This window comes from Dipodomys spectabilis, unplaced genomic scaffold (genome assembly GCF_019054845.1).
Source record: "Dipodomys spectabilis isolate Male_0828 unplaced genomic scaffold, ASM1905484v1 ptg000060l, whole genome shotgun sequence".
In the NCBI taxonomy this organism is placed as follows: Eukaryota; Metazoa; Chordata; class Mammalia; order Rodentia; family Heteromyidae; genus Dipodomys; species Dipodomys spectabilis.
The window spans coordinates 8,677-35,637 of record NW_024870737.1 but is presented as its reverse complement, the minus strand read 5'-3'; the positions used below and the strand labels follow the sequence as shown (position 1 = coordinate 35,637).

At 45.3% G+C, this 26,961-nt stretch overlaps 1 protein-coding gene across 1 annotated transcript; it reads left to right on the top strand.

Moving 5' to 3' along the window:
- Positions 1 to 12,804: 12,804 nt before the first annotated feature.
- Pnma3 (PNMA family member 3) lies at positions 12,805 to 14,917 on the top strand. Its single transcript, XM_042680396.1, has one exon. The coding sequence runs from the start codon at positions 12,844 to 12,846 to the stop codon at positions 14,209 to 14,211; it is 1,368 nt and encodes a 455-aa protein (XP_042536330.1). The 5' UTR covers positions 12,805 to 12,843; the 3' UTR covers positions 14,212 to 14,917.
- The last annotated feature ends 12,044 nt before the right edge of the window (positions 14,918 to 26,961 follow it).

Here is a 26,961-nt window from a genome sequence, read left to right as displayed (position 1 = left end):
GCAATGGGGCTCCTCCAGAGGTCGTACCCGCATCGGCCGGTAGGTGGCAGGCGAGGATCACAAATGGTGTTGGCCGCTCCGTGGCCCCTCCCCCACACTGCTGGGCTCCGCCGCCCCGCCCCCAGGGCCCAGAGGAGCCGTCCCCAGGGACAACACGATGCGAGGGGAGGGGGAAGAGTCAGGAGAGGGGAAGGACTGGGCACTCATGGACCCTTAAGAGGCGAAGGAGATCGCTATGCCAGCAACAAGCAGAAGAGGGCTTGACCGTAGAGGACTTAGCTAGGACGCCTACTGGAAACTTTGCGCAGCCCAATTTAGGGACCAGGAGCTGGCTCATGCCCAGGGGCTCCGTGATGATGGAGTTAGTACCCTATGTGGTTGATGAGGGGCATGCATGGGTGGGCGTGGGGTGATGAGATTCTTAAGAGCTCGGAATCGTGAAGGGCCTCTTTATAGGAGGGACTAGAAATAGATGAATGGACAATACTGGGGGTTTAGCTGGCTCAGTGCTTAAGGACCGGGCTTCTTAAATCTGAAACTCGTGCCCATTTCACTACCCTCTACTGCTTCCAGTTTGGGATTGGCTCTTGTTGCCAATGCTATGGTGAGCCTGTGACATTCAGTTCAAATGTGAAGGATGAATGCGCTGAGGCGCGGTGGTTCTCCCACTTCCTACCTCTTAGATGCCTGTTTGGACACCGTGACCACTTCTATTACATTTAGAAATCTAACATTACTATTATTGCCCAGAGAAACTACTTCCGTTCTTTAATGTTTAATTATTACACTGGGAATGACATCCTAGAAGTGACTTTCCATGATCACCCTCTGTGTAGCATGTTCCTACTCTAGTTACAAGAAGTCAGGCAGTTTCAATTAGGGCATTGGTGCCAAGCAGCCAGTAGAGCCCAATAGCATCTTTTCCCCACAGGCTCTGCTTTAAAAGAAAAATTATTACTTCCAGCAAAACCCCTCCCTGATTAATGACCAGCAAAACTCAGACTACTTTGTCCTTCGTCTTTTGCCTACTAAAGTCTTCTTTTCCCTAAGTAACAAAAGTGCACAGAGAGGCCACCCAGCATGTATTTCCCCTAGAAGACAGCTTTTACTTTTCACCTAGCCTTCACTCTTTCCCTTGAGTCTCACATCTCAGCAAGCTGATAAATAGCTGAAGTGCTCTCTTTTTTGTTGTATAATGGTGATTCAAACCAGGGCAATTCTTTTCCCCCCATAAAAACTCTTACCCCTTCCCTAGAACTAACCACAATGAAAACTCAGGCTACTTTCCTTTCTGCTCACCCAAGCTGACAGGCCTGTTCTGCTCTCTTCAGAACTATCAATTATTTAATTAAAGACATTTTTTCTTGGCTCTTGTGTGTGTGTGTGTGTGTGTGTGTGTGTGCGCGCGCGCGCGTGAGAGAGCCAGACAGACAGACAGACAGACACAGACACAGACACAGGGAGGACAGTAACAGACAGAGACACAGAGATGGAGCAAAAGATAGAAGCTGGGGGAACTTCAGTGTCAACATCCAAAGCAGTTTTTAGATGTGGGTCTATCTTTTCAGGTTACCTTAACACTCAGGAAAACCAAGTGGAAGTGTGTTAAACTATACTCACTCACATGGCCAGGAGTATAAGTTTAACACAATATCACAACAGCCAGGTTTCTGGTGAGCCACAGTTCTAATCATAGCTGCTCAGGAGCCTGAGATTGGAGGATTGTGGTTCAAGCCCAGCTTGGTCAGAAAAGTTCCTGAACACTTGCCTCCAATCAGCCAGCAAAAACAAACAAAATTACATTTGGACATGATAAATTAAACAAGACTCTAAACATTCACACAATTCTTAGGAGAAGATTACAAAGGCTCAATAGCTATGTGCATATGATCATAAAAATGTTTATCAAAATGAACTCCAAGAAATGGAAACAAGAGGGTTTTTTGGGTTAATTTATTCCTCCCCCTTTGTCTCTGTTTTTAATTTCTGTGTTCATGTCTTGCATGGAAGTTTATCTGCTTTGGGGAGGGTAAGGGGGAGCACTGAAACAGTGGGACAAAGGGTAAACAAATGCAGCAGTTGTACTCACTAGTCACTATGCTGAAAATGAACTGTACCACACTTATGGGTGGAATGGGAGATAAAATTAGGAGACAGCAAGGGAAGAGGTGACACTGTTCAAAAAGAAATGTACTCATCATCTAAATTATGTAATTATAACCCCTCTGTACATCAGCTTTATACAAATAGATCAATTAATTTAAAAAACTGAGTGGACAAGTGGTAGAGCGCTCGCCTTGAGCTGAAGAGCTGAGGGACAGCGCCCAGGCCCAGAGTTCAGGCCCCACAACCGGACCCCCCCCCAAAAAAAAACAAACTGAGTGGAGGTGCAGCTCTCAAGTGTTAGAGCATGAACCTTGAACGAATGTGAAGTGACACCCAAGCCCTGAGTACAAGCCCCTCATTGGCACCTTCCTCCCCACAAAACAATATTAGAATGGGCACTGCAAAACTTAGAACCACAAACACTCCAAAAAAAATCTTAAAGATATGTAATAGTCCCCAACAATTCCCTTTAATTTGTTCTTCTATACTTTGCAGACATCGAGTAGTTTCTGGAGAATGGCTGTCCACTGTCACACGCTAAACCAAGTAGCATACTCATTTCTGATGCTATATGTTAAACATGGGGTCATTTTTCAAGCAGGTTCATAAAGCCTTATGTGTAAGACTTGTGGATGGGGGCCACAACGCAGCCATTTGTCTTTTACTTTGGAGAGGACATCTTGGTGTATCCCAGGTAGGCAATGATTTGACCCATTAGGGAAAAGAATAGTAATTCAAAACCATAGGGCTAAACAAAAATCTTTATTCACACCTTGCTTCAGGGCCTTGTTAACTCTCCTTCCCTCTTTCATAATACCCTTCAAGGAGATATGGATTGTTTAGACCACACTCAGAACATTATGCAGATCTGTTATACTGACACCAAACAATGGAGACCTTAGTAAGACACACTTATTCTAGAAGGTGGGAGATAAGTCCTAAAAACGTCAGGTAATTGCCACCTTACTGAGCTTTTTCCAGCTCTGGTATCAGGCATACTAATATCCTCTCCAAAGTAAAAGACAAATGGCTGTATCATGAGCCCCTCCCGCTCCCCAAGAAGCAATGGTGTGCTGCTTTGGGTTCTGGGGAGAAAAATATCACAACTCTGGGGTGACTGCTCTGGTCCAAACCCTGTGTGGCAGTGACACAGAAAGCTGAGAGCTTTGAGGGGCCAGGAGCAGGAGAGCAACGTACAAGGCAGGGCGGAGGGGAAGAAGTGCTTGGATCATCCTATCTGACAGGCCCTATGGTGCGAGAGTGAGGCTTGGGGAGGAAAGGATGCAGCATTGGGTTTAAGTCCAGCCCCTCGGGAGAATCTCCATGCAGACCCCTAGGGCTCTGGAGGACAGCCATGCCACTCCCATCAAAGAATTATATGTCTTTGTAGAAACAGTTTCTGGTGAGATTCTGGGTCCCTCTAGAAATAATACTTGACCATAGGATGTCAGGTGGCTTTTGTGTCTCAAACTCCCTATTATGAGCAGAGTTCTATCAGATGCCTGTCAGCAATCCGTTATAGGATTGAACTAGTACATAAACCAGGTAGGGATATAAGTGCAATTGTATGGACAGCAGGGTAGACTCCTTGTTACCATCACAGTTATACCAATGCCCTTCTCTCAGTTCACGTCTTGGATCATGTGATCTTGTAGCTAGGGAAAGGGAAATGCCCATGTTCAGTTTATGAAGGAATTGACTAGGTATTTGGAGTCATCTAAAGTGGATACAGCTGCATCCAACTCACCCTTCATGCCCACCTAGGGATGCCCCCAAATCACAGTGTGGAAGAAAGACCTTTCCCAATGGGTGAAGCTTTGAGTGGTAGACCTTGGTATTCATTTTGTGCGGAAAGATAAATGGCTCAAGATAGGAATATACACAGATCCCTGAGCAGTGTCAAAGTTCTGAGAGTAAAAAGGACTCAATGGCTGAGGATAAAAGAGCCTGGATACACAAGCATATGTACGAGCATGAGAGGAAATACATGAATGCTCATCGGAAAGAATCAACAATTGGACATGGCACCATTAGTCCACATTATGTCCCTCCTTTCTTGGAAGGACCAGGCTTTTCTTTCTTATAAGAATAAAAGCCTATTCTGAATATAATTTTTTTCTCCCCTTCTAGCAGAACTTCAGTCGGAATCACTATCCAGGGACCACCAAAGTGTGTGATATAGATCTGGAACCTCACAGAAGATGGCATCTTACTAGGGGACATGCTTCAGAGTGAAGGAAGCGTGTGACAGGACCCATGACCTAGAATGCTCTGCTGTCACACCTGGCACCAGCCATGAGATACTTGATAGAGGTAGAATGGCCTGATGAAGGTGCAGCTAAAACACAAGCTCAGCACAAATACTCCGCAAGAAGGAGGGTGCTTCTCCACAGTGTTACATGCTCAATCATACACCTCCAGGCAGCACTTTGTTCCCGGGAGCAATATGTTGGTCAGGAAACTAAGGGATATAAGCCACAGAGCCCAGTGACTTAGCCAAGAATCATATCCTCACCTCTGGGGTGTGTAGAGATTCTCAGCCCTAAAGACAGTACATTTTCACCAGGAGGTAAAGCCAGGATCTCCTTGTAGTTATAGCTTTGACTGCTGAGTGGGAATTACTGTGGTTCACTGGGTCCAGAGACGAGCAAACCGGAAGTTTCACCCTCTTGGTAGGGGTGATAGATATTTACCAAAGAAGAAGTAAGGCTAATGTTAAAATCGGGGCAGGGAGGAACATATAGGGGACCTAGAAGAGCTCCGTGGGTGGTCCTTGGTATTCCTTGTCCGACTGAGGCTGTGAATAAACAAGTGCAGAAATTTTGGCCTGACATGAGTGTACATACCAAGGAATCAGCTCCCCAGGGATGAAGGAAAGTCACTAAGGCTGCAGAGATGAGGGCTAAAGGCAAGGGAAGTGGATAGTGGAAGAGAAGAGTGAATGGGATTATGAATACTTGTTGCAATCACAGGGCCAACCATATCAATGGAGGCTGGATTTTGTCCTACCAACTTCTGTTTGCCTTCAGAAAGCCCCACAGGAACCACGGAGGAGCTGCTCTATATGCATGGGTCTCTGTGTTAGAAGAGGTGGCCTGTGGCAGCTATGGGACTGTTACCACTGACATGTTTCTTTAAGGGAGCCCTTGCCACCAGGGGTACAGTTAGCTGACAGTATTTGAATCAAGGCCACGCCATTTCTAAGGACCTGCTAGTTAATGGCTTAGCACAGCAGAGTACTAGGGTGATTTCTAGCCAATGTAAAACTCTTCTGTAGGAGTCTGAGCCATTGCCAAGACCTTCTCAAAATTCCATATCTCCTCTTCTTCTTATTTTCTTTTTTGTCGGTCATGGACTTGAACACTGGGCCTGGGCGCTATCCCTGAGCAATTTCACTCAAGGCTAGTGCTCTGCCACTTGAGCCACACCACCACTTCCGATTTTCTGGTGGTTAACTGGAGATAGGAATCTCACAGACTTTCCTGCCTGGGATGGCTTTGAATCACAATCCTCAGATCTCAGCCTCCTCAGTAGGTAGGATGACAGGCCTGAGCCACCGGCACCTGGCTTGTCTGAATATCTTCTGTCAACCCTTCTGTATCCCTCTCTCCTCAGGTATCAGGCCTATATTGATCTAAAGGCTCTTCCTGCTTCACTTGTGGCTTTTCCACTTTGTCTTTCTCAGTAAATCTCTTGCACTCTGTTTTGCTTCCTGCAAGATCCAAACTGACATGTTTACTTTGCTGTTAGAAAGAATGCCTCCAAATCTTCCTCCACAGAGAGGGTAGGAGAACAGCCAAAGCACTCTTTGCTCCTGTAAATTCCTTCCAAAATCATCTTTGAAATGCATAATCTTCTCTTTAACAGCCTCCATGGGATGGTGTTTGCTAAATTGGCTTTCCCATCTTTTATTACAGTCAGCAGTATATATAGGGATTTGGAGGCTGAGCAAGGAAAAATATGACCACAAGGGGCAATAGCACAGAGAGATCAATTAGGAGACAGCAGTTTGTACAAGAGGAGACTGTTCAGATTCTTAACGAGGAGAGCTTAAGTGCATCATCTGAGAGGGGAGGAAGGTATAAGGGACTCTTATGGAACAGAGATATTAAAAAAAGAGTTTACATAACTTGGCAATGCCATTCACAAGCACACTAAGGAATCTCTGGGTAGAGTACTGACTCGATTATTTGGTGTATTTAAAATAATTGAGCCAGGTGCAGGTGGCTCACGCCTGTAATCCTAGCTACTCAGGAAGCTGAGATCTGAGGATCACAGCCAGCCAGGGCAGGAAAGTCCATGAGACTCATCTCCATTAAACCACCAGAAAACCGGAAGTGGCACTGTGGCTCGAGTGGTAGAGTGCTAGCCTTGAGCTGAATAGCTGAGGGACAGTGCCCAGGCCCAGAGTTCAAGCCCCATGAGTGACAAAAAAAATTGTGTGAAATTTGAGTTTGGATGATACACATTGTGCAGGGATTTACTTACTGTCCTCAGATTTGAACTGAAGTCATGTGAAAATAGGCAGCTTTCAAACTAAAAGTCCTTGAATAGCAAAGGCTGTTCTATGTAAAAAGAACACTTTTGCAAGTATTGCAACACTGGACTTCAGTTTATACTGCAAAACCATAGTTACAAAACACAGTTTGATATGGCCACAAAAATAGACATGGAGACCAATGAGACAAAATAGAAGACTCAGCCAGGCGCCGGTAGCTCACGCCTGTAACCCTAGCTATGCAGGAGGCTGATATCTGTGGATCTCCGTTCAAAGCCAGCCTGGGCAGGAAAGTCCATGAGACTCTTATCTTCAATAAACCACCAGAAAAGTGGAAGTGGCACTGTGGCTCAAGTGGTAGAGCACTAGCCTTGAGTTGAAGAGTTGAGGGACAGTGCCCAAGTCCACTATTCAAGCCCCACTACCGACTAAAATAAATAAGTAAATTAATTAATTAATTAAAAAATAGAAGACTCAAAAAACAAGCCAAATAGTTATGACTATCTGATTTTTGACAAATGAGTCCAAACACACCCCGGTGAAAAGACAACCTCTTCAACAAATGGTGTCAAGCCTCAATTCCTTCAACTGTGTAAAAACTAAGTCCAAATAGATCAAAGATCCTACCATGAGACCTGAAATCTTGACACTTTACAGGAAAAGTTTCACAGGGAAAACTCTCAAGGTGCAGACAAAGCTACTTATTTTTTTTAAATAGGACCCCAATTGCCCTAAAATACAAGCAAGAATCAACAAATGGGTTCACATCAAATTAAAAAGGGTTTGCATATCAAAAGACAAAGTCTTGACCAACTATTCAACACACAAAGGATTAATATCTAGAATATACTAAGAGATAAAAAATGAATCAGCACAAAATCAAATAAGACAATTAATAAATGGGCAAACAAATACAACAAAGTTCTCTAAAGAAGAAACACAATGGCTAATAAATAAATGAATGAATGTTCAACAACCTTCCTATAAAGGATACGGCCATTATAGTTCTACGCACAGAAGGATATCTAGGCAAGTGGGGGCAGAGGGTGCATAGGGTGTTGGTCATGGGACCCATCAGGAGCCACACAGTTTCCATGGCAACTTGCCAGGAGCCTCTCTACATTTGAGAGGCAGGACAAGGGTAAGCGCTGGCAAGGGAATAACACAGTCCTTGGTAGCTCTTTGTCTTTCCCAGGGACAGAGGGCTTGTGGATGCTGTGCTGTGATGGCTAAGTAGGTGTGACTGGAGTGGTGTGAGGGAGTAGGTGAAGGTATATATGACGTGGGCATGCACGGGGGCAGATGTGTTCATGTGAATTTCCAAGTATGTGAGACTAAATGAGAGTGAAGGTATGTGATTGTCGATGCCTATGTGTTGTTGAGAGTGTGGGTCACTGAGAATGTGGGGGAGTGGGTGTGTCTGAAAATGAGAAGGCTGTGAATCAGTGAGGGCATATACTGTGTATGAGCATATGAGTATGCCATTCTGTGTCTGAGTTTGTGTGGCTTTGAATATGGAATGTGTAAGTGTACCACTGAATGAGTATGATTTGCTTGGCTTGTTTGTTGTGATTTGGTCTTGCTAACTTTTCTCCTATGCTGCCTTCAAACCACAATCTTCCCCATGTCTACCTCCAAAATAGCTCTATCAAGTTCCATATCAGTGCTATAATGTCAGTTTAATGGTGCTAACTCTGCGGGATGTCAATTGTTACTTCTCTGTACCTTTGAATTTGATTGTGAATATGGTTTAATAGCTATGTTAGGGGATATTACTGATTTCTCTTGCTTGAAATTACTATAGATAAAGTAGCGGTTGTGCTTTCCTTTTTACCTTTTTTTTTTTTTGGGGGGTCCGGTCATGGGGCCTAAACTCTGGGTCTGGGCGCTGTCCCTCAGCTCTTCAGCTCAAGGCTAGCACTCTACCACTTGAGCCACAGCACCACTTCCGGCTTTTTTCTTTTTGCTTATGTGGTGCTGAGGAATCGAATCCAGGGACTCAGGCATGCAAGGCAAGCGCTCTACCACTGAGCCACCTTTCCAGCCCCTTTTTACCTTTTTATATGCTAAACTTTGTTGAATTTTTTGTATGTGTGTGCTAGTACTTGGGGCTTGAACTCAGAGCCTGGGCATTCTTGCTTGGCTTCTTTACTCTAGGATGGTGCTCTACCCTGGAGACACAGATCCATTTCTGGATGGCTGGTGGTTCATTGGAGATAAGAGTCTCATGGACTTTTCCTGCCCAGGTTGGCTTGGAACCAAGATCTTCAGATGTCAGCCTCCTGAGTAGCTGGGATTGCAGGTGAGAACCACCAGTGCTAGCCACTGAATTTTTCTATATTTAAATTTAATTATGAGAAGCCTTTGTAAACACAATTGCTCAGCCTATGTTAGACTCATCAGTTCAGTTTCCAGAGGTGGACTCCACAAACTTGCCCTCTTAGTGATAGCTGCCACTGGTTATCCTTCTCCATCTATTACACTTTTCACCTCACAAGTGGTGTTTATCCATTTGGTCCCCAAATGTAATGCTTTTGTGCTAGCTACCATACCAGATAGTGGAGACATAAAAGCAAATAAATCATTTCTACTGCCCCAGGGTCAGTGACTAAATTCAATTGGGAAAGCGTTCATAAACTTTTCAAACTGAACATATTCTACCTATCACCTCTATGCTTGGTATTCTTGAATCCTTTTCTGATGTACACAACAGCCACCTGTCTGGGACTTCTAACAGTGTCCTATCTGGAGAAATTCCTGACATACCCTCTTGTCTTCACACCACTGGATGTTTCCCCTTGACAGCTCACAGCTTTGAAATTTATTCACTGACATTATATTTGTAGTGTCCCTTTGCTGAGCCTAAATTTCTGTCCCTGAAACTCAAGCAATGAAGATTTGAACCCTTGGAGTGGTAACGGTGGGACCAGAACATGGGCTTGGGGTTTTAGCTCAGTGGAAAAGCACTTGCCTGTGAAGTGCAAGGACCTCAGTTCAGTCCTCAGCTCTGGAAAAAAAGAAAAAAGAAAGAAAGTAAAAGGTCTAATAAAAGAAAAGAATACAAGGGGCTGGTTTAGCAATTTCCAAATGAATATTTTTTAGAGAGATGCATTCTGAATGATCTCATACATTTTTATGGAACAACACATACATTATTTTTTGGGATGTTGAGAACATTTATTTCAACGAGCTAAGATTATTTTTATCTAAATTCTGGAATTGAAGTGTAATTTTGAAAATTTTCCTTTTTTCCTTTTTTTATTGAAAAGGTGATGAACAGGAGTTTACAGTTACATAAGTAAGGTAAGGAATGCATTTGTTTTTAAATACTGTTACCCCATTCCTCATTTATTCCCACTTACCCCTTCCCCCCAAGATGTAAGGTTCATATTCAAAATAGTAACAAGTGAATGTCAATGTTGCATTAGTTCATCCTTTGTCCTGATGTTTCTGTGATTCCCTTTCCCTTCCACAGATTGAATAAATTTATACATGAGGCACAAGGTACAGAAAAGAGAAAAAAATGAAAGAAAGAGAAACTATATATAGGGCATAATAAGCACCTCTTGTTCCCATGTCTTGGAGTTCATGTTGATACGCTTCATTGTATATGGTCCTATGCACAAAGCAGTTGGGTTATTGATATCCCCTGTTAAGAATATCATAGACATATTCTATTTCTTACAAATGAGGGTTACCATTCAACCTACTTTTCTTTGGGTCTGGTTTTCTTCGCTTAATATATATTTTTCCCCAGGTCTTTCCTTACAAATTGGGCAATGCCATTCTTTCTGATGGAACCACAGAATTCCATTGGGTATATTTACCACATCTTCTTGATTCATTCATCTACTGAGGGACATCTGGGTTGATTTCACATATCAGCTATGGTAAATAATGCTGCAACGAGCATGCCAACACATACATTCTTGATCTTCAAAGCACCAGTGACAATGTCCCATTCTACATGCCATAGAAGGTAAATCACCACTTTCAGAGCAAGGCAATTGCGTCATATTTCCACAAGAGGGAATTCTACAAATGTGAAGTTAAACCAGCAGTCTCACTAATATATGTGGGAAGGACTACTGAATATATGGAAATCTGAAAAATAAATTCTGAGGGTAAAACAACCAGGGAGCAATGGTCCCAACTGTACTCAAAGACAGATGGACAGGGATTTAAGATCTAGTTTTGATTCAACTACAATGAAGTATTTGACCTTGCACAAGTCTCTTAACCTGTCTAAGGGTCATGAGTCAAATAAGGACAGTGTTAATAAACATACCTTACAGGGTTCTGGTGAGTAGTAACTAAAATGATTCCCATAAAGAGATTAAAAATTCAATCTGACCAAGGAAAAGCCATCAGGGGCCATTGCTTTTGGATCCCTGACAACTGACAGAACAATGACACATACAAATCTGAGGCCTCCCGGATGGGACCCAAGTCATGTGGACAGTTTTGTGTCACATTACTATACAAGGTGGTTTATAACACCTCATTGGATGGCTCCCTGTCTGAGCAGGCATGCATGCTCCTGGTGGGCAGACAAGAGGATAGAATGCTGCCCACAGGAGGCTGGGATCTAGCCCTCCAAGCAAGCATGATCACAAAGAGTTAGGTGAATGGTACTCTGCCTCAAGGGGAGTCAATGTCTCCCTCATTCAATTGCCTCCCTGACACCAAACAAATAGGTTCAGAGACTGGGAAAAACGAGGCCTAGCGTGTTGGGTTCAATATCAAGGGTCTTTCATCTGTGTAGGGCAAATGCAGTCCACCACCCTTGACTCGTCATGCAGAGAAAGGGCCATGCAAACTGTGCTATAGGTCACCCCCGTCTCCTGGACACTGGCCCCAGGGCAGGAAAGTTCTTTTGCTTCCACAGTGGCGCCACTGCAGGCTCAGGCCTGCCTGCAGTCCCTTTCTTCCAGCCAGATGGGCAGTCGAGCATGAACCTATGTGAGCACATGTGGGATCCCCTCCAGGGGACCCTACTGGGCAGGTAGGCACTGCTCCTCTAGTTTATGGACCGGAGCCGTTGTGAGTGGGATCGGATTTAAGGAGAGCTGGGAAAGCCTCAGGGTCCCTGTTCCCATGCCTTGGCCACACCTCTGACCATTTTCTGGTGGCCTTGAGTGCAGGACGCTATCACTCCCTGGTCTCGCGGGCCCTGGACAAGTGCGCATCCTACGTCTCCAGAGGCGGGGTCGGGCGGCTGACCCCAGATAGGAGGGCCGGGCTGGGGGGGAGCGTGGGGTCCTGGAAATCAGGTTCTTGACGCCCAGGACGTGGGCGGGCGGGTGGGCGGGGGTCACCCGGGACTGGGCGGGAGGGGGGCGTGGAGCGGTGCGGCTGACGTCACCCGCGGCCCCCCGTGCCTGCGGCGGCAGTGGCGGCGGACACAGCGGCCCGGTCCCGTGACCCGCGAGCGCCAATGGCCCGGCGGTCTCCAGGGCGACGCGGAGGGTCCGGGCTCAGCCGCCGCCAACGCCGTCGCCGCCGCCGCCGCCGCCGCACCCCCGCCCCGAGTCCGCACTGCAGAGAGCGGTGGCGAGCAGGCGCGGACGCACCGGCCCACGTGCCGGAACCAGACAGCCACAGCCACAGCCACAGCCAGACGCGCTGAGCGAGCCGGAGAGCGCGCAGCAGCGCACGGGCGCACGCACGCACGCGCCGGGGAACCGGGAACCGGCAACGGGGAGCCGGGGAACCGGGAACCGGGGCCGCCCACCGCCCACGCCGCCGCGCGCAGCCCGCCCGAGAGCCCCGTGCGTGCGCTCCCCGCCTGCCACGGACCCGGGCCACGGCCACGAAGCCCCGGCCCCACCAGAAGGTACCCGCCAGAGCCGCGCGCGGCGGGGAGGAGGAGGGGAGGGAGGGGTGGAGGCGGCCGTCCGCGCGGAACCCCGGCGCCCTCCCTGCGTCGCGCCCTGACCCACTGCGGCAGCCTGGGGTGCGGGGGCCGGTGCGGGGACGGACGCCCACCCGACCCGACCCACGGGGATCGGCCCACTGGCGGGGGAGGGCGCGGATGGGGTCCCCCGGGACAGGAAACACGGGCGCCTCCGGGGGCGGTGGCACGGGGCTGGGGCGGGCTGGGGGGCGGGCCTTCACCTCGCTCTTCCCCCCCACCCCCCGCCCCCCTTAGCCTTCGCAGGCACTGGAGATCTGGACGGGGATTTTTGGCTCCGATTGATGTGTTTACACGTAAATTAGAATACGCCGCAACTGCAAACATGCCGTTGACGCTGTTGCAGGACTGGTGTAGAGGGGAGCATCTGAACAGCCAGCGCTCCATGCTGATCCTGGGCATTCCGGAGGACTGTAGTGAGGATGACTTTCAGGAGACTGTCCACGCGGCTCTCAGGCACCTGGGAAGATACAGGGTCATCGGCAGGATGTTTAGGAGGGAGGAGAATGCCCAGGCTTCTCTCCTGGAATTTGCAGAAGATTTTGACTGTTCTTCAGTCCCCAGAGAAATAGTAGGCAAGGGGGGGCCCTGGGAGGTGATTGTCGAACCTCCTAATTCAGATGGTGAATTTCTTACTAGATTGAACCACCTGTTAGAGGAGGAGAGGAGAACAGTGTCAGACATTAACAGAATCCTTGGATCCTATACTAATTCTACTCCTAGACTGGCTTTTAACCCAGAAGTTTGGAACTGGGCCCAGACCCTGGAGGTCACAGTTCAGCCTCTGCTAGAACAAATGTTGTATCGAGAGCTAAGAGTGTTTTCTGGGAACACCGTAGCTGTCCCAGGGATGTCAGCCTTTGAAGCCTGGTTTGAGCATGCCACTGACATGTTACAGATGTGGCAAGTGCCTGAGATGGAAAAAAGGCGCAGGCTGATAGAGTGCCTTCGAGGCCCTGCTCTGCAGGTGGTCAGTGTGCTTCGGGCAAATAATGCTGGCATTACGGTAAAGGAGTGCCTGCAGGCCCTGCAGCAGGTGTTTGGGCCAGTAGAGAATGGCAAGATGGCTCAGATAAAATTTTGTAAAGCCTATCAGGAGCCAGGAGAGAAAGTCTCCAACTTTGTGGTCCGTTTGGAGCCACTGCTCCAAAAAGCTATTGAAAAAAAGGTCATACCACGGAAGAATGTGAATCAGACTCGCCTGAAACGAATTTTAGGTGGAGCCACTCTCACTGACAAACTTCGAGACAAGCTTAAGCTGATGAAACAGCGCAGGAAGCCACCAGGTTTCCTGGCGCTAGTGAAGCTCCTGCGGGAAGAGGAGGAGTGGGAGGCTACCATGGGTCCAGACAGGGAGTTCCTGGAAGGGCTGGAATTATCCCCAAGATCACCAAGCAGAGTCAGTGGGTTCGGGCCTTTTGTCCCTACCTCTGACCAGAGTGTAGAGACCTGGCCTTCCCAGGGCTCCCTGCGCCGTCGCCGCCGTGGCAGGAGGGGCCGCAGAGGTGGGAAGGGAAGTGTGCTGGGAGCTGGCTTTGGAGATGCAGGAAACCGGAACCATCACACATTCTGCTACAGTTGTGGAGAAGATGGCCACATCAGGGTACAGTGCTTCAACCCCTCCAACCTGCGCTTGGTGAAGCAGAAGAAGCAGGCTGCAATTGCAAAGTTGGGAAACGGAAACCGGGCTTGAGATAAGAGCCAACCCAAGCCCCAGGCCAAGTAGGCTCCACAGAAGAAGGCACCCACTTTTACCACACGTTAAGCAGACAAAAGACATACTGGAAAAATGGAAAGGGCAGTCCAGACAAATAGCAGGAGACTTGAGGGGGGGCAGAAGGGCAAAGCTGCCAGGCCCAGGCCAGACCCCCTCACCCTTCACCAGCTGCCACCAACCAAGACCAAATGGCACCCAACTCTTTGGAGGCCACACACAGGGACCCCATGAAGTGTCAGGGACACATGCAAGAAACGGACCCTCCTAGCCCAGAAGGCATCAAAAACTCCACTATAGGACTCAATGAAGCAGAGGCCCAAGATAGTGAGGCTGTGGTCTGTGGTCTGGGTGTCAACCCAGTGACATGGCCACCTCCAGATGCCCACCATGGGAGCTCTGATTTAAGCCTACTCACTAAATGTGAGGTTGCATTGGGCATATACAGGCCTGCCCCAGCCAGAAAGAGCCAGTGCTGCAGGACACAGAGAGAAGACCCCAGATGGAAAGCCCAGGCTGCAGCTTGTCTTCAGAATCATCCACACTGCTCCAGGGGAAGCCCAGGAGGGCAGAATCCTGGAGCCCCTGTGTGAGTAAAAGCTGGGTCCCTAGACCCAAAGGCCCTGGGAGGCCAGAGCCACCCAGAGGCAGTTTCCTCCCCTGCAGCCTGACAAGCTGTGTGGGAAGATTCACGAAACCACCCCCTCTCCCCGCTTACAGGGACACAGGACTCTCCCTGGGACAGTTTTTTAGAACTGCCGTGGGAATGAGTGGGTGTGTTGGGCAGCCTTTGTTCTAACAGAAGCAGCAGAGGAGGGAGGACGTGGCGTGGGGTCGTTTGGTTCTTTTTGTTCCTGCAGGGAGACTGCAGAACCGGAGATAACGAGCAGGGAGTTCCAGAGCCTGGCATGGCAAGTTACAACTTAGCAGCTGATAAGGCCAAGACCAGCTCAAACCCTGCCAACTTGGATGGCTGAGCTGGAGGCATCTTCTAAGACACCAGCCTACATAAGGGTGCCTGGAACTCATATGGGAGAAGACACCATTTGAAAACTGCCAGCTGCCTGCCTCTCCCCAGACAGGCTACTTCCTTTCCTGGATAAGCCCACCCTTACCTGTAGGCCCCTTAGTTACCCCAGCTGTCAGACAAGAGCCCGCCCCCCACACTAACCACTCTTCCTGTGCAGAGGTATGAGGTGTGTGTCAAGCCCAGGCAGAGGCCCTTACTCACCTGGCCAGCCACTTCAAGGTCTGAGCACAGGCCATGAGCTTCCTCCCATGGCGTCCAAGCTCCTCTTTTTGTCCAGTGTCATGAGCTCAACTTCTGCTTTCTTGGTCTAGATCTAGAACAGCAGCCTTGCCGCTGGTTCTCATGGACCTGTGTGCACATGTGTGGATTATATTCTTCTCTGAGCAATTCCACCCCAGAGTCCCTGAGCCCAGTCCCAGGAGCCATTGGGAAGGATGGACGATAAGGAGTGCTCTTCTGTGACCTGAATTTTAAATTTGGGCAAGAAGACCCAGACCAGGGATTTGTGGGGGGTCTGATGACTGTATTTTGATGTTTTGTTTCTGTGGCTCGTTGTGACTCAGTTTCCTTTGCCCAGTGGGGGAATTTTCTGCTGTTCTTTCCAGCATCTCAGAATTGTCGTGTGCTGACCATGGGCAGGGTCAGCCCACAGTGGGTGATCCTGAAGACAGCTGTGGAGAGTTCCTCTCTTTGCTTTCACTCTCTTTTTCTCAATGGTTTCAGCAAACATTTTTATTATATAAATTTCATTAATGTTTTTACTGTGTCCTGCCTCTGCTTGGATGAGTTGGGTTGGATCGAGGGGTCAAAGCACCTGGATTAACCAGGCACTGGTAGCTCATGCCTGTAATCCTAGCTGCCGAGGAGGCTGAAGTCTGAGGATCACAGTTTGAAGCCAGTCATGAGATCTTATCTCCAATTAATCACAAAAAAAAAGCTAGAAGTAGCTCGGTGGTTCATGTGGTAGAGTGCTAGCCTTGAGCAAAAGGAGCTCAGGAACTGTGCCCTGACCCAGAGTTCAAGCCCCAGGATCACAAAAAATAAATAAATAAAAATAAAAAACAACAAACAAAAAAGGACTGGGCTAATTTTGAGAAATATGTTGGGCAGGGTTCACAAGAACTGTGGAGTGTCCTAAATGCAGAGGTGCTCACAACTCAGAAATAATGCCTTATAGAGTCAAAGAAGCCCAGCTGAACAAGTTGGCAGTTGACAGGGCATTAATGGATACAGGTAATGATCTCTGAATCACCGACGTACCAGGGAGCTCCTCAAAAGTAAGTAGGCAGGCATGACATTAAAGGTACAATGGGTGTCATCAGGCTGCACCAGATGGCTCATGTTTGCTAGTACTGCTGGTGGAACTCAGGGCATCATATCTGGAGTGTCAGCCTTGTTCCTTATATGTGAATATGTGTGAGGTGATGTGTGAAAATGTGTGAACTTCTGAGTTACTGATTGAGTGGCAGTGGATATTATATTAGCTTATGTTAGATGGTGGATATTATGAATGAGTATTTCAGTTAGTGAGACAGTATGCTAATGACTATGCTTGTGTGAATATATTAGGAGTTTTAAAATACATTTCAGTATGGGTAAGTGAATGTGAATATGTGAGTGTGTGAGATGATCTGTGAATGAATATATTGTCCAAATGATTATGTATATACCTTCAAGTGTGAATGAATGTGTGCACTGGTACAAGTGTTTTTATGAGTGTTAATGTGTGTAAATAGATGTGTGATAGTAGAGTAACATTGTAAAAATACACATGATTATATTGAGTATATGTGTGAGTGCATATGTATACATATATGTAAATGTGTGAACATACATGAATTTGTGCTTGTGAGTAAATCCATGGGAATTTGTTTGAAGGTACATGTTGAATGATTGGAGAATCAAAAAGACAAAACATTACATACAGGGTGCAAGAAGTCTGATTAAGGTGCCAGGAAGATTCATGCCAGCTAGAAGATCTGAGGGAGAAGCCGTTGCATTCCTTTCAGCCTATCTCTGGGATCCTTGGGCTTTCCTTGGCATGAAATACTATCTGAGAAAATTTCACATGACATCTGGCCTCCGTGGATGTCTGTATTTGTGTGCGAATTGTCCCTTTCAAAAGAACATCAGTCATTGGATCTGGGTCCCATCGTTCTCTAGTTTGACCTCATCTAAATGTAACTAATTAAATCTACAGTGATCCTATCTCCAAATAAGGTTGCATCCTAAGGCAAGGCAGGACTTCTTTCTTCCTTTCTTCTTCCCTTTCTCTTTCTCTTTCTTTCTTTCTCTCTCTCTCTCTTCCTTTTTTTCTCTCTTTCTTTCCTTCTTTCTCCTTTCTTTCTTTCTTTCTTTCTTTCTTTCTTTCTTTCTCTTTCTTTTTTGAAGTAGTAGAGTTTGAACTCAGGAACACGTGATTTCTAGGCAGGTACTCTTACCACTTCAGTCTAACCTCCAGCCCACAAAGGACTTTTTAAATAGAAACCCTTTTTAAAAAACAAGGTGGTGGGGGGAGGGGCTTGGAATGGTGTGTTTCCAGTCATGGAAGAAAGTAACTGACAACCTAGATTAGTATATCCAGCAAAGTCATCTTTCATGCTTGAAGCAGATATAATATGATAAACAAAAACTAAAGAAAATCATCACTTGTACACCAGCACTACAGAATGTACTTAAAAGAATTCTACACTCTAAAGAGACAGATAAGTACACTCACAAAAATACAGGAAAAATCACTTGATCCATGGATAAGGAAATGAGAAGAACAAAAATGAAACCCTACAAATTCAATAAAAACACAGGAATTACTACATGCTTATATATTATTCTGAATGCAAATAATCTTCATGTCCCAACCATAAGAAAGAGTGGAAAACTGAGTTAAGAAACAAGCTCAGTCATTTTTTGCCTACAAGAAAGGTACCTTGCTGGCAAAGACATGGGCTTAAAGTGAAAGGACAGAACAAGAATTTCTGAGAAAATACAAACTGAAACAAATGTGTTCGCGTGCACGTGCGTGTGTGTGTGTGTGTGTGTGTATGACAATCTTACTTCAAACCAAAATTAGATGCTCCAAAGAAGGACACAGTATTGATAAGGGGAAAAATCCATCAGGAGGATATAAGACATAAACACATGTGTACTGAATGTTGGCACATCCAGTTTCATAAAGTAAACACTATTGGTTATACAAACATATATTATACTTCTTCATAAATACAAGGTGACTTCAATCCACAACTCTGTCATCCAGACAAGTCTAGTGAACATGTAACTTCAAACTTGAATATCACTATAGAGGGAATATACTTAACAGACATTTGCAGAACATTCCACCCCAGAATTTCTTCTTAGCAGCTCAAACATTCTCCAAAATAATGTTTTAGGATATAAGTCAGGTGTTAGTAGATACAAGAAAATTGAAATGACTTCTTTTGTTTTATTAGACCACAATTCAATAAAGTTAGAGATCAGTATTGAGAAACTATTTCAACCAATATCTGGGTATGGTAACACATTTGGGTCACTTTAGCTATGTTGGAAATGTGAAGAGAATGATCAAAGTCCAGGCCAGTCCAGGGGAAAAAAATAGACTTTATTACAAAAATAACTAAAGCAAAAATGCTGTAGAACTTGGCTCAACTACAGCCCAGCAAGTGGAAGAGACTAAGTTCAAATCTGAGTACCATGAAACAAAATAACAATACAGGAAATTAATCAGAGTTTATTATTTGAGAAGGTAAAAAAGATTTTAAAAATTCTTAGCCAAGCTGAGTGCCAGTGGCTCATCATGCCTGTAATCCTAGTTACTCAGGAGATCTGAGGATCACAGTTTGAAGCCAGCCAGAACAGGAAGACTGTGAGACTCTTGCCTCCAATCAACTACCAAAAGAGCTGGAACCAGACCTGTGGCTCAAGTGGTAGGCCACTGGCCTTTAGGCAAAAAAGTTCAAGGATAGCACCCAGGCTCTGATTTCAAGAACTAGGACCAGAAAAAAAAGAAACAAAAAAAGAGAAATATCCTTAGGCACTCTAAACAAAAGAGAGAAAATACACAATTTACCAAAATTAAAAATGAGAAAGGACATATCACTACAAATATCTATGAAATTTGGGGAATCATTAGTTCAGTATTCACTTATATTCTAATAATATGAGAAATCTAGAAGACATGGATAATTCCTAAATGTATATAACTTAATAAACTTAAACAGAATTCAACAACACAGTAAAAAGATTAGGTAGCACAAACAAGTTGCTTTAATTGCAGGGATGCAAAGACATTTCAATTTATGCAAATCAATAAAAGTAATATAGCACATGAACAGAATAAAGGACAAAAATCACATAATCATCTCAATAAATACAGAAAAATGACAACATTCAGTATTCCTTAATGGTAAACTAGGAAGAGAAAGAACGTAACTCCACAATGTAAAGGCTATATATAATAAGCCTATAGCTTAATCTTACTAAGTGGGAAAAACTAAAAGTATTTCCTCTAAAATGAAGAACAAACCAAGGATGTTGATTCTCCCCAATCATATTATGATTGAATCATTAGGCAGGTGAAAAAAGGAAAAAGAAATAAAAGGGTTACAAGTTGGAAAAGAAGCCAAATGATCCCTACTTGCATAAGTCATGACTTGGTACTTAAAACTTTAAAGACTCCGCCAAAATACCCCTGAGGTTTCATAAACACTAAGGAAAATAACAACATTTAAAAACCAAAATACAAAACCAGTACTTTTTTCTATATCTTAATAATAAAAAGGCTAAAGAAATAAAACAGGGGGAAATTCCACTTACAATGGCCTTCAGAAATTTTAATATTTAGAAATAAACCTAATAGACGAGATGAAATACCACTACAATAACAACTATAAAACTTTCAAGGAACAAAGAGAAGATGATGTTAGGAAAAAATGAAAAGACCTCCCATGAGCATAAAAAAGGCAAAAATATTATTGTGAAAGTGGAGAACTGCCAAAAGTGGAGTACTCGCCAAAATTCTAATGTCATTTTTCACAGAAATAAAAACTTCAATCCTAAAATTCATATTTAAGCAAAAAGACCCCGAAGAACCAAACAATCCTGAGCGAAATAGTCAATGGTAATGATATCACGATACCTGACCAAATTACAATACACCTTCATAGAAAAAAAACATCATACTGCAGGAAAAGCAAACATGTAGGCCAATGGAATAGAAGAGAAAATTCAGAAACATTACTCTACACTGCTACAGCCATCTGATTTTGGACAAAGATGCCCCAAACTCTTGACATAGAAAATAAGTAACAAATAGTATTGTGAAAAATGGATCTCCACTTGTAGAAGACTGAAACTAGATCCCTTTATTTCACCCTGTACAAAAATTAATGCAATATGGATCAAAACTCTTAATGTAAAACCAGAAACTGAAGTTACTAGTGGAAAATATAGAAAAGAAAAGACATTGAAGATATAGGTTTACATAACGATATTCTGGATAGGACTCCAATTGCTCAGGACATGAGAACAAGAATTGGACAGTTTTGCCTTTCACTTACTTATGCTGGCCATGTCTCACACCTCATTTTGACTGACAATGCCTGTGAGGTGGGAAAGGAAGGTGGTCCTGCCCTTTAATAAGTGAAGAGTCCTAATTTAATGTGAACACTTTCAGCTTAGGTGCAGGTGTGCTTAATGCAGGCAGGGCCATTGTCACTTGGAGTTTCCTACACCTGCTGCCCCCACTTCAGCACTTCTCAGGATTATGCCCTTCCTCACAAACCTCACCCAGAAGAAGAAGAATGCAAGACTGATGGGCTCTTGATAGTCTATTAAAAACAATGAGCTGGACTGCGGGGCACTGGTGGCTCACGCCTATAATCCTAGCTACTCAGAAGACTGAGATTTGAGGATTGCAGTTCAAAGCCAGCCTAGGCACAAAAGTCTAGTAGACACTTATCTCCAATAAACCACCAGAACCAGAAGTGGCGCTGTGGCTCAAGTGGTAGAGCACTCACCTTGAGCTGAAGAGCTGAGGGATAGTGCGCTGGCCCACGACCAACAACAACAAAAAAAAATGAGCTGGGCTTTCCCATCTTTGTGAAAAGATCCTTCAACTCTTAGGTAATGCATTGTCCCCCTCTTTCCTAGTATATCTGTGCTGGACCAGTTTCTCCCCATGGATTTGACCCCACTATTGTATATCCTACTACAGGTTTTGCTCAACCCACAGTGATGATGCACCACATCTCTGAGACTTCCTCTGTTTCTCAAAATTTAGTATCATAACTGTAATATTAGTTCATCAGGAGACTGAGATCTGAGAACAGTGATTGAAAGCCAGCCCAAGTAGAACAGTCCTAATATTCTTATCTCTGATCAACCAGGAAGAATAAAGCTGGAAGAGGAGGAAGGGAGTAGTAGCTCAGTGTTAAAGGGCCAGCCTGAAGAGAAAAATCAAGCAAAATCTCAAGGCACTAAGTTTAAACACCAGTATCTCTGTCCCTCTGTCTTTGTCTCTCTCTCTCTCTCTCTCTCTCACACACACACACACGTGCACGCACACACCATGTTATGCCAAGTGTTTGATCAAGCTTCCCATCAAGGGACTTAGAGGGTTCTAGGTTAGAGAAAGAAGGACAAGGACAACCTGTGAGTACAAACGGTGAAATGACAAGAAACTGTCATAACAACTTTCATATCAGAAGAAAGAAATTGATATGTGAAACAACAGGTGAAACAAATGTTACATTTAAAGACTGAACAAAGCTCCAGAGAACAAACGCTTCTAAAAGACATAACAGTTGGCCCAACTATGTAACTGCAGCAACTCAAGAGGCAGAGATCAGAAGGAGAACTGCTTGAGGACAGCCTGGGAAAAAATGGAGGCCAAACTTCACCTCAACCAAGAAGCCATGAAGCTTGGTGGTGGGCAGCAGTGTATGCAGATATAGAACAGCATAGTCTAGGATCAGGGAGGTTCAGGCCAGCCCAAAGAAATAAAAGCTAAATTCAAGATAAATAGTAATCTAATCCATGAAATGATGGGAGAGTTTGTAGTGATAAAATGCTTATATCAAAAATCAAAGCCATAGATAAAATTGCAGTACAACATTCATGTACAGGGATCTCATCATATGTATCTAAGGCTCCCTAATTAAAACACTGTGAACCAGGTACTGGTGGCTCATGCCTGTACTCCTAGGTACCCAGGAAACTGAGACCAAAAGAGCAGGATTTGAAGATAATACATATTCCAATTAAGTATCAAGAAGCTCAAAGTTGATCCATGGCAAAAATGGTAGAGCATTAGTCTTGAGCAAAAAGAGCTCAGGAACAGCTTCCAGGTCCTGAGACAAAGCCCCAGGACCTGCACACACACACACACACACACAAGCCCACTATGCACCTCTCATGTAAATAGACAGAATGATTAATATAAGGAAACAGAGGATTGTAAGAACATCAAAATTTCTCGCCAGGGAAAATTAATATTGATTTATTTTTTTTTTTTTTGTTGGCCGAGGGACTTGAAGTCATGGCCTGGATGCTGTCCTTGAGCTCTTCAGCACAAGGCCAGTGTTCCACCACTTGAGCAACAGTGAAACTTTCAGTTTTCTGGTAGTTTATTGGAGATAAAAGTCTCATGGACTTTTCTGCACAGGCTGGCTTTGAACCACGATCCTCAGGTCTCAGCATCCTGAGTAGCTAGGATTACAGATGTGAGCCACTGGCGCCTGGCTTCATTTATGTTTTAATAAAGCTGATAATAGAAAGATATGCAACTATACTATACAAACACTGAAAATGGACAACAGAGTTTCCACACTGGAAAAAGAAAAAAGAGGAAATTGGATGGTGACATGATACCCAAAGACACCAAAACAGGATTAGGGGTAATCACAAAATACAGAATGAAAAATGAAACCTCACTGCTTTTATTAGAAATTACTGTTCTTTTTCATGAACTCAAAATTAAAAATTCTTTAATAAGACCTAGGAAAACATTGCCAAAATATTAATATCACAATGTATAAAACATTATCCCAAGTAAGAAAGATACACACATTCTGGAAAAGAAAATATAGTCAGACAAACAACATTAATACTTTGATGTCAACAAAAAAAAGAAAGGTCATAAGAGAAAGGAATAAAACAAAAAGATCAAACTTACTGCAAGGAAAATAGACACCGAAGAACTATCACATCACTTGGAAAATAGCAAGTTTATTAAATCTTCGCACACCACCTGCTGCTGAGGCTCTGTCACAAAGGGAGAGGTGACCTGCTGTTAAGGAAGGTGTAAAGGGAAAGGTCGGGGCAGTATGAAACATTCTACTGGGCTGGAAAGGTGGCTCAGTGGTAGAGTGCTTGCCTTGCATGCCTGAGGCCCTGGGTTCGATTCCTCAGAAGCTGGAAGCGGAGCTGTGGCTCAAGTGGTAGAGCCCTAGCCTTGAGCTGAAGAGCTGAGGGACAGCGCCCAGGCCTAGAGTTCAGGCCCCACGTCCGGACCCAAAAAAAAAAAAAAAAGAAAGAAAGAAACATTCTACTACCTTCTGACCGAGGAAGTCCAATTCTTGATACATGGGACATTAGTCAGAATGAGCAGAGTCCACATTATTGGCAAGCAGGAACAAAGCAGGAAAGCACGCACAGGTGCACGCATGGACAGGAAAGAGGGAGAATGAGGGCCCTGTGCAGTAGCCTTGGTGGTGATTACACGGGGAGCAATGTGGTCCCCACACGAGTGCAGAGCCTGGTAGGAATACAAAAGCAGAAGGGGCAGACAGTTCAAGCAACTTGGACCTTGGTCCCGTGGATATGGCTAAACGGACAGGACAGACAGGCAGAATGGGAGGGATCCCGGGGGCAAGGTCAAGCAGGGGCCTTGTCACATGCAAGCCCACTGGATGGTACTGTGGACACAGCAGGGCAGAACAAGGAGAGGATTGAGCCTCCGCAGGGATGGAAGGTAGCAAGAGGAGATGTCGGGTCCTATCCATCTGTGCTAACTGCATGGAATGGGGGTACAGAAACAGCACCCTGGGACCTCTTATATTGGAGGCCCTGGCAGACAGAAGAGCTGAGAGGACTGAGCAACAGAGGATCAGGCAGGCTTCAAACAGCCTAGGCCACAGCAGGCGCAGCCTGGCAAAGCCAGGGGCTCACTAGCCTCTGCTGAGGACCCAGCTTCCCAGGCTGGGGGGGGGGGGGGGGGGGAGGAGGAAAGAGGCGTGGGGAGGGGGCGGCAGAGCAGGGCGGAGCAGGCGGGAAATGCACCAGAAATCATGTACCACGCAGGCGCACATTGCCTGTCAATCACGGAGACGCTCATGCCTACTAGGGCAAATACACCAATGCAGTGTGCCCCCACGCGAGGACCCGCCCTACGCATGCGCAGAAAGCCAGGAAGCCATTAAGGCCACTACCTCTGGCAGAGTGTTCTGCGAGGACACGCGAGCAAGTGCTGCATGCGAGAAGGTCGCTGTCCTTAAGGTAACTTGATTGTATGCGCAGGTGTGGGGAGCAGGGTCAGCCTGGATCCCAGGCTCTTGGAAATTGGGCTGCTTGGCAGTCCAAGGTGGGCCGCAGCAGCTCCCTGAGGCCGTGTTCCCAGCATCCCATGGGCCTGGGCCTAGGTCCCACCCAGGCCCCTTAGGTCGGCCAGGATGTGCACCTAGGCATCCGCCTAGTCTCGGGAAAGGTCCGGGAGGGCCAGATGGGAGCTGAGAGTGGAGATTATGTCTGCCTTTTCACCGGTGCAAGCCAAGCCCTGCGATCTCCTCTCAGGCCTCCACGAGGCCCCATCCTACACATGCGCACAAAGAAAGGAAGCCATTTACGCTGAGATGGCTGGCGCAGCAGGCCACGTGGTCAGGCGGGCCGAAAGTTATAAAGGTTTTCCCTCTGTAGTTATGTGAGGTCCTCTGTGTATTTACACACGTGTGTATGGTTTAGGCATAGCTTCTCCACGTGACACACAAACAAGACAGCCTTTGTCTTTCAGAACCAGCTGATGTGTCTTAGCAGGGTAAACTCCAATTCCACCCATTTTGCCTACAAGTGACATCTCTTAGGCTTTGTCTTGGTGTTGAGTTCGCCTTTGGTTCCATGATGGTCCAAAGCACACAGGCAGTGATTGCAACTATATTATACTTGCTAAGGCATACTTGAGGTCCTCCAAGTTGATTCACCTTGCAGAAAGTTCCACAGGCTGCTGAGAAGAATGTGTATTGTGCAGTTGCTGGAGAAACTTCTTTGAAGACGCCTGACCTCACAATTTGGCTTCTAATGACATGTAATTTTCACAAGTTCCTTCTTCAAAAATGCTTTCGTAGGTATAGGTGTTCGTTCTGTTGGTGAGATTGGTTGCACAATGTGCCACTATGATTGTGTGGGGTGGGGGGGGGGAAGAGTCTCAGTATATTTTTAACTTTAGCATTTGTTAACTGAAGTTGGGGGCAAGGACAATAGACACATATATCTCGAGAATTGTTATGCATACTCAGTCTTTTGCTTTGGGTAACATATTTGCACAAATAAGAGTACGTAACAAATTTCTAAGATAACTTGTGCTTAGGAGATCTCTCTTCCAACCTTCCATACTAACCCAGTGTTGGCTTTTGTCTGTGAGATGTAATTTTGGTCTGTAGAGGGGTTTGGGATTCCTTTTTCCATTCTGTGCACTAATCTATTTCTTTTGGCTAGAGACTGAAGACAGTATTGTTCAGTGTCAATGCTGAACATATCATACGGAGTAACGCCTGCCATTATTTGTTTCTGTGGTATTTGCTCTTTTGCTACTTTTTGAACTTCTTTACTATTCACGATAAGCTTTATTTTCTCCCCTTGAGCGCACTGTGCAGTGCTGGTTAGATGGTCCTGAACTTGCTTTAGTTTTTGCCTGCCATGGATGTTTGTTCGTATTTCCCAGTTATGAATGTTATCTTTGCTGGCTGGGTGAAATAATGTGGGTGAGCAGTTGTTCAGGCCTCTAATACAGCAGGCCTCTAATCCTGCCTTGTTTTGAAAGATTCTGTGTAGAGTTTGCCGTTACCCTTGTGGGCCTGCATTATTTAGTAACGTGGGTTTTTGTTCTCTTGGAAGTACTATTTTACTCTGTGTGCTTTGGACTTCCTGTTTAAATAGAGCCAGCTGTGCAGTGGCTCTCATCTGGTCTTGTCTATTTGGAGCGCTAAAGGCGGCTTATACCTGGATGGTTTCCTCTATCGCAAGATTTGGCAAGTTTTCAGCTATTAATGGAAACGTTCCCTATGCTGTTAGCTGACACTTCTCCTTCTTCTATGCCCATCATTCGTACATTAGGTCTTTTAATTCTGTCCTGGAGAACTTAGGCATTTCACCATTCTTTTATGTCTGCCTTCAAAAAGACTTGTGTACTGTCCCATTCATGTGGAAGTTCTGATAGTCTGGCTTCCACTTCATCTCCTCTGCTGGAGAGGCTTTTAAGCGCATTTTTTCCTCTCTAGGATTTTAGCTATGTCTTGTTTCCTCCAGAACGTCTGAATCTTTCTTGTGTTCCTTTTGCATGACTCCTGTTGACCTTTCTATTCATTTAGGTGTTTATGTGTATTTTCTGAGAGCACTCTTTGTTGCTCTCCTGTATTCTCCTTGAGTTTTGTCAGCGGATTTGTTCAAATTTAACTAAAAATCACCTCTACTTGGCCCAGTGTGGCGGTTCT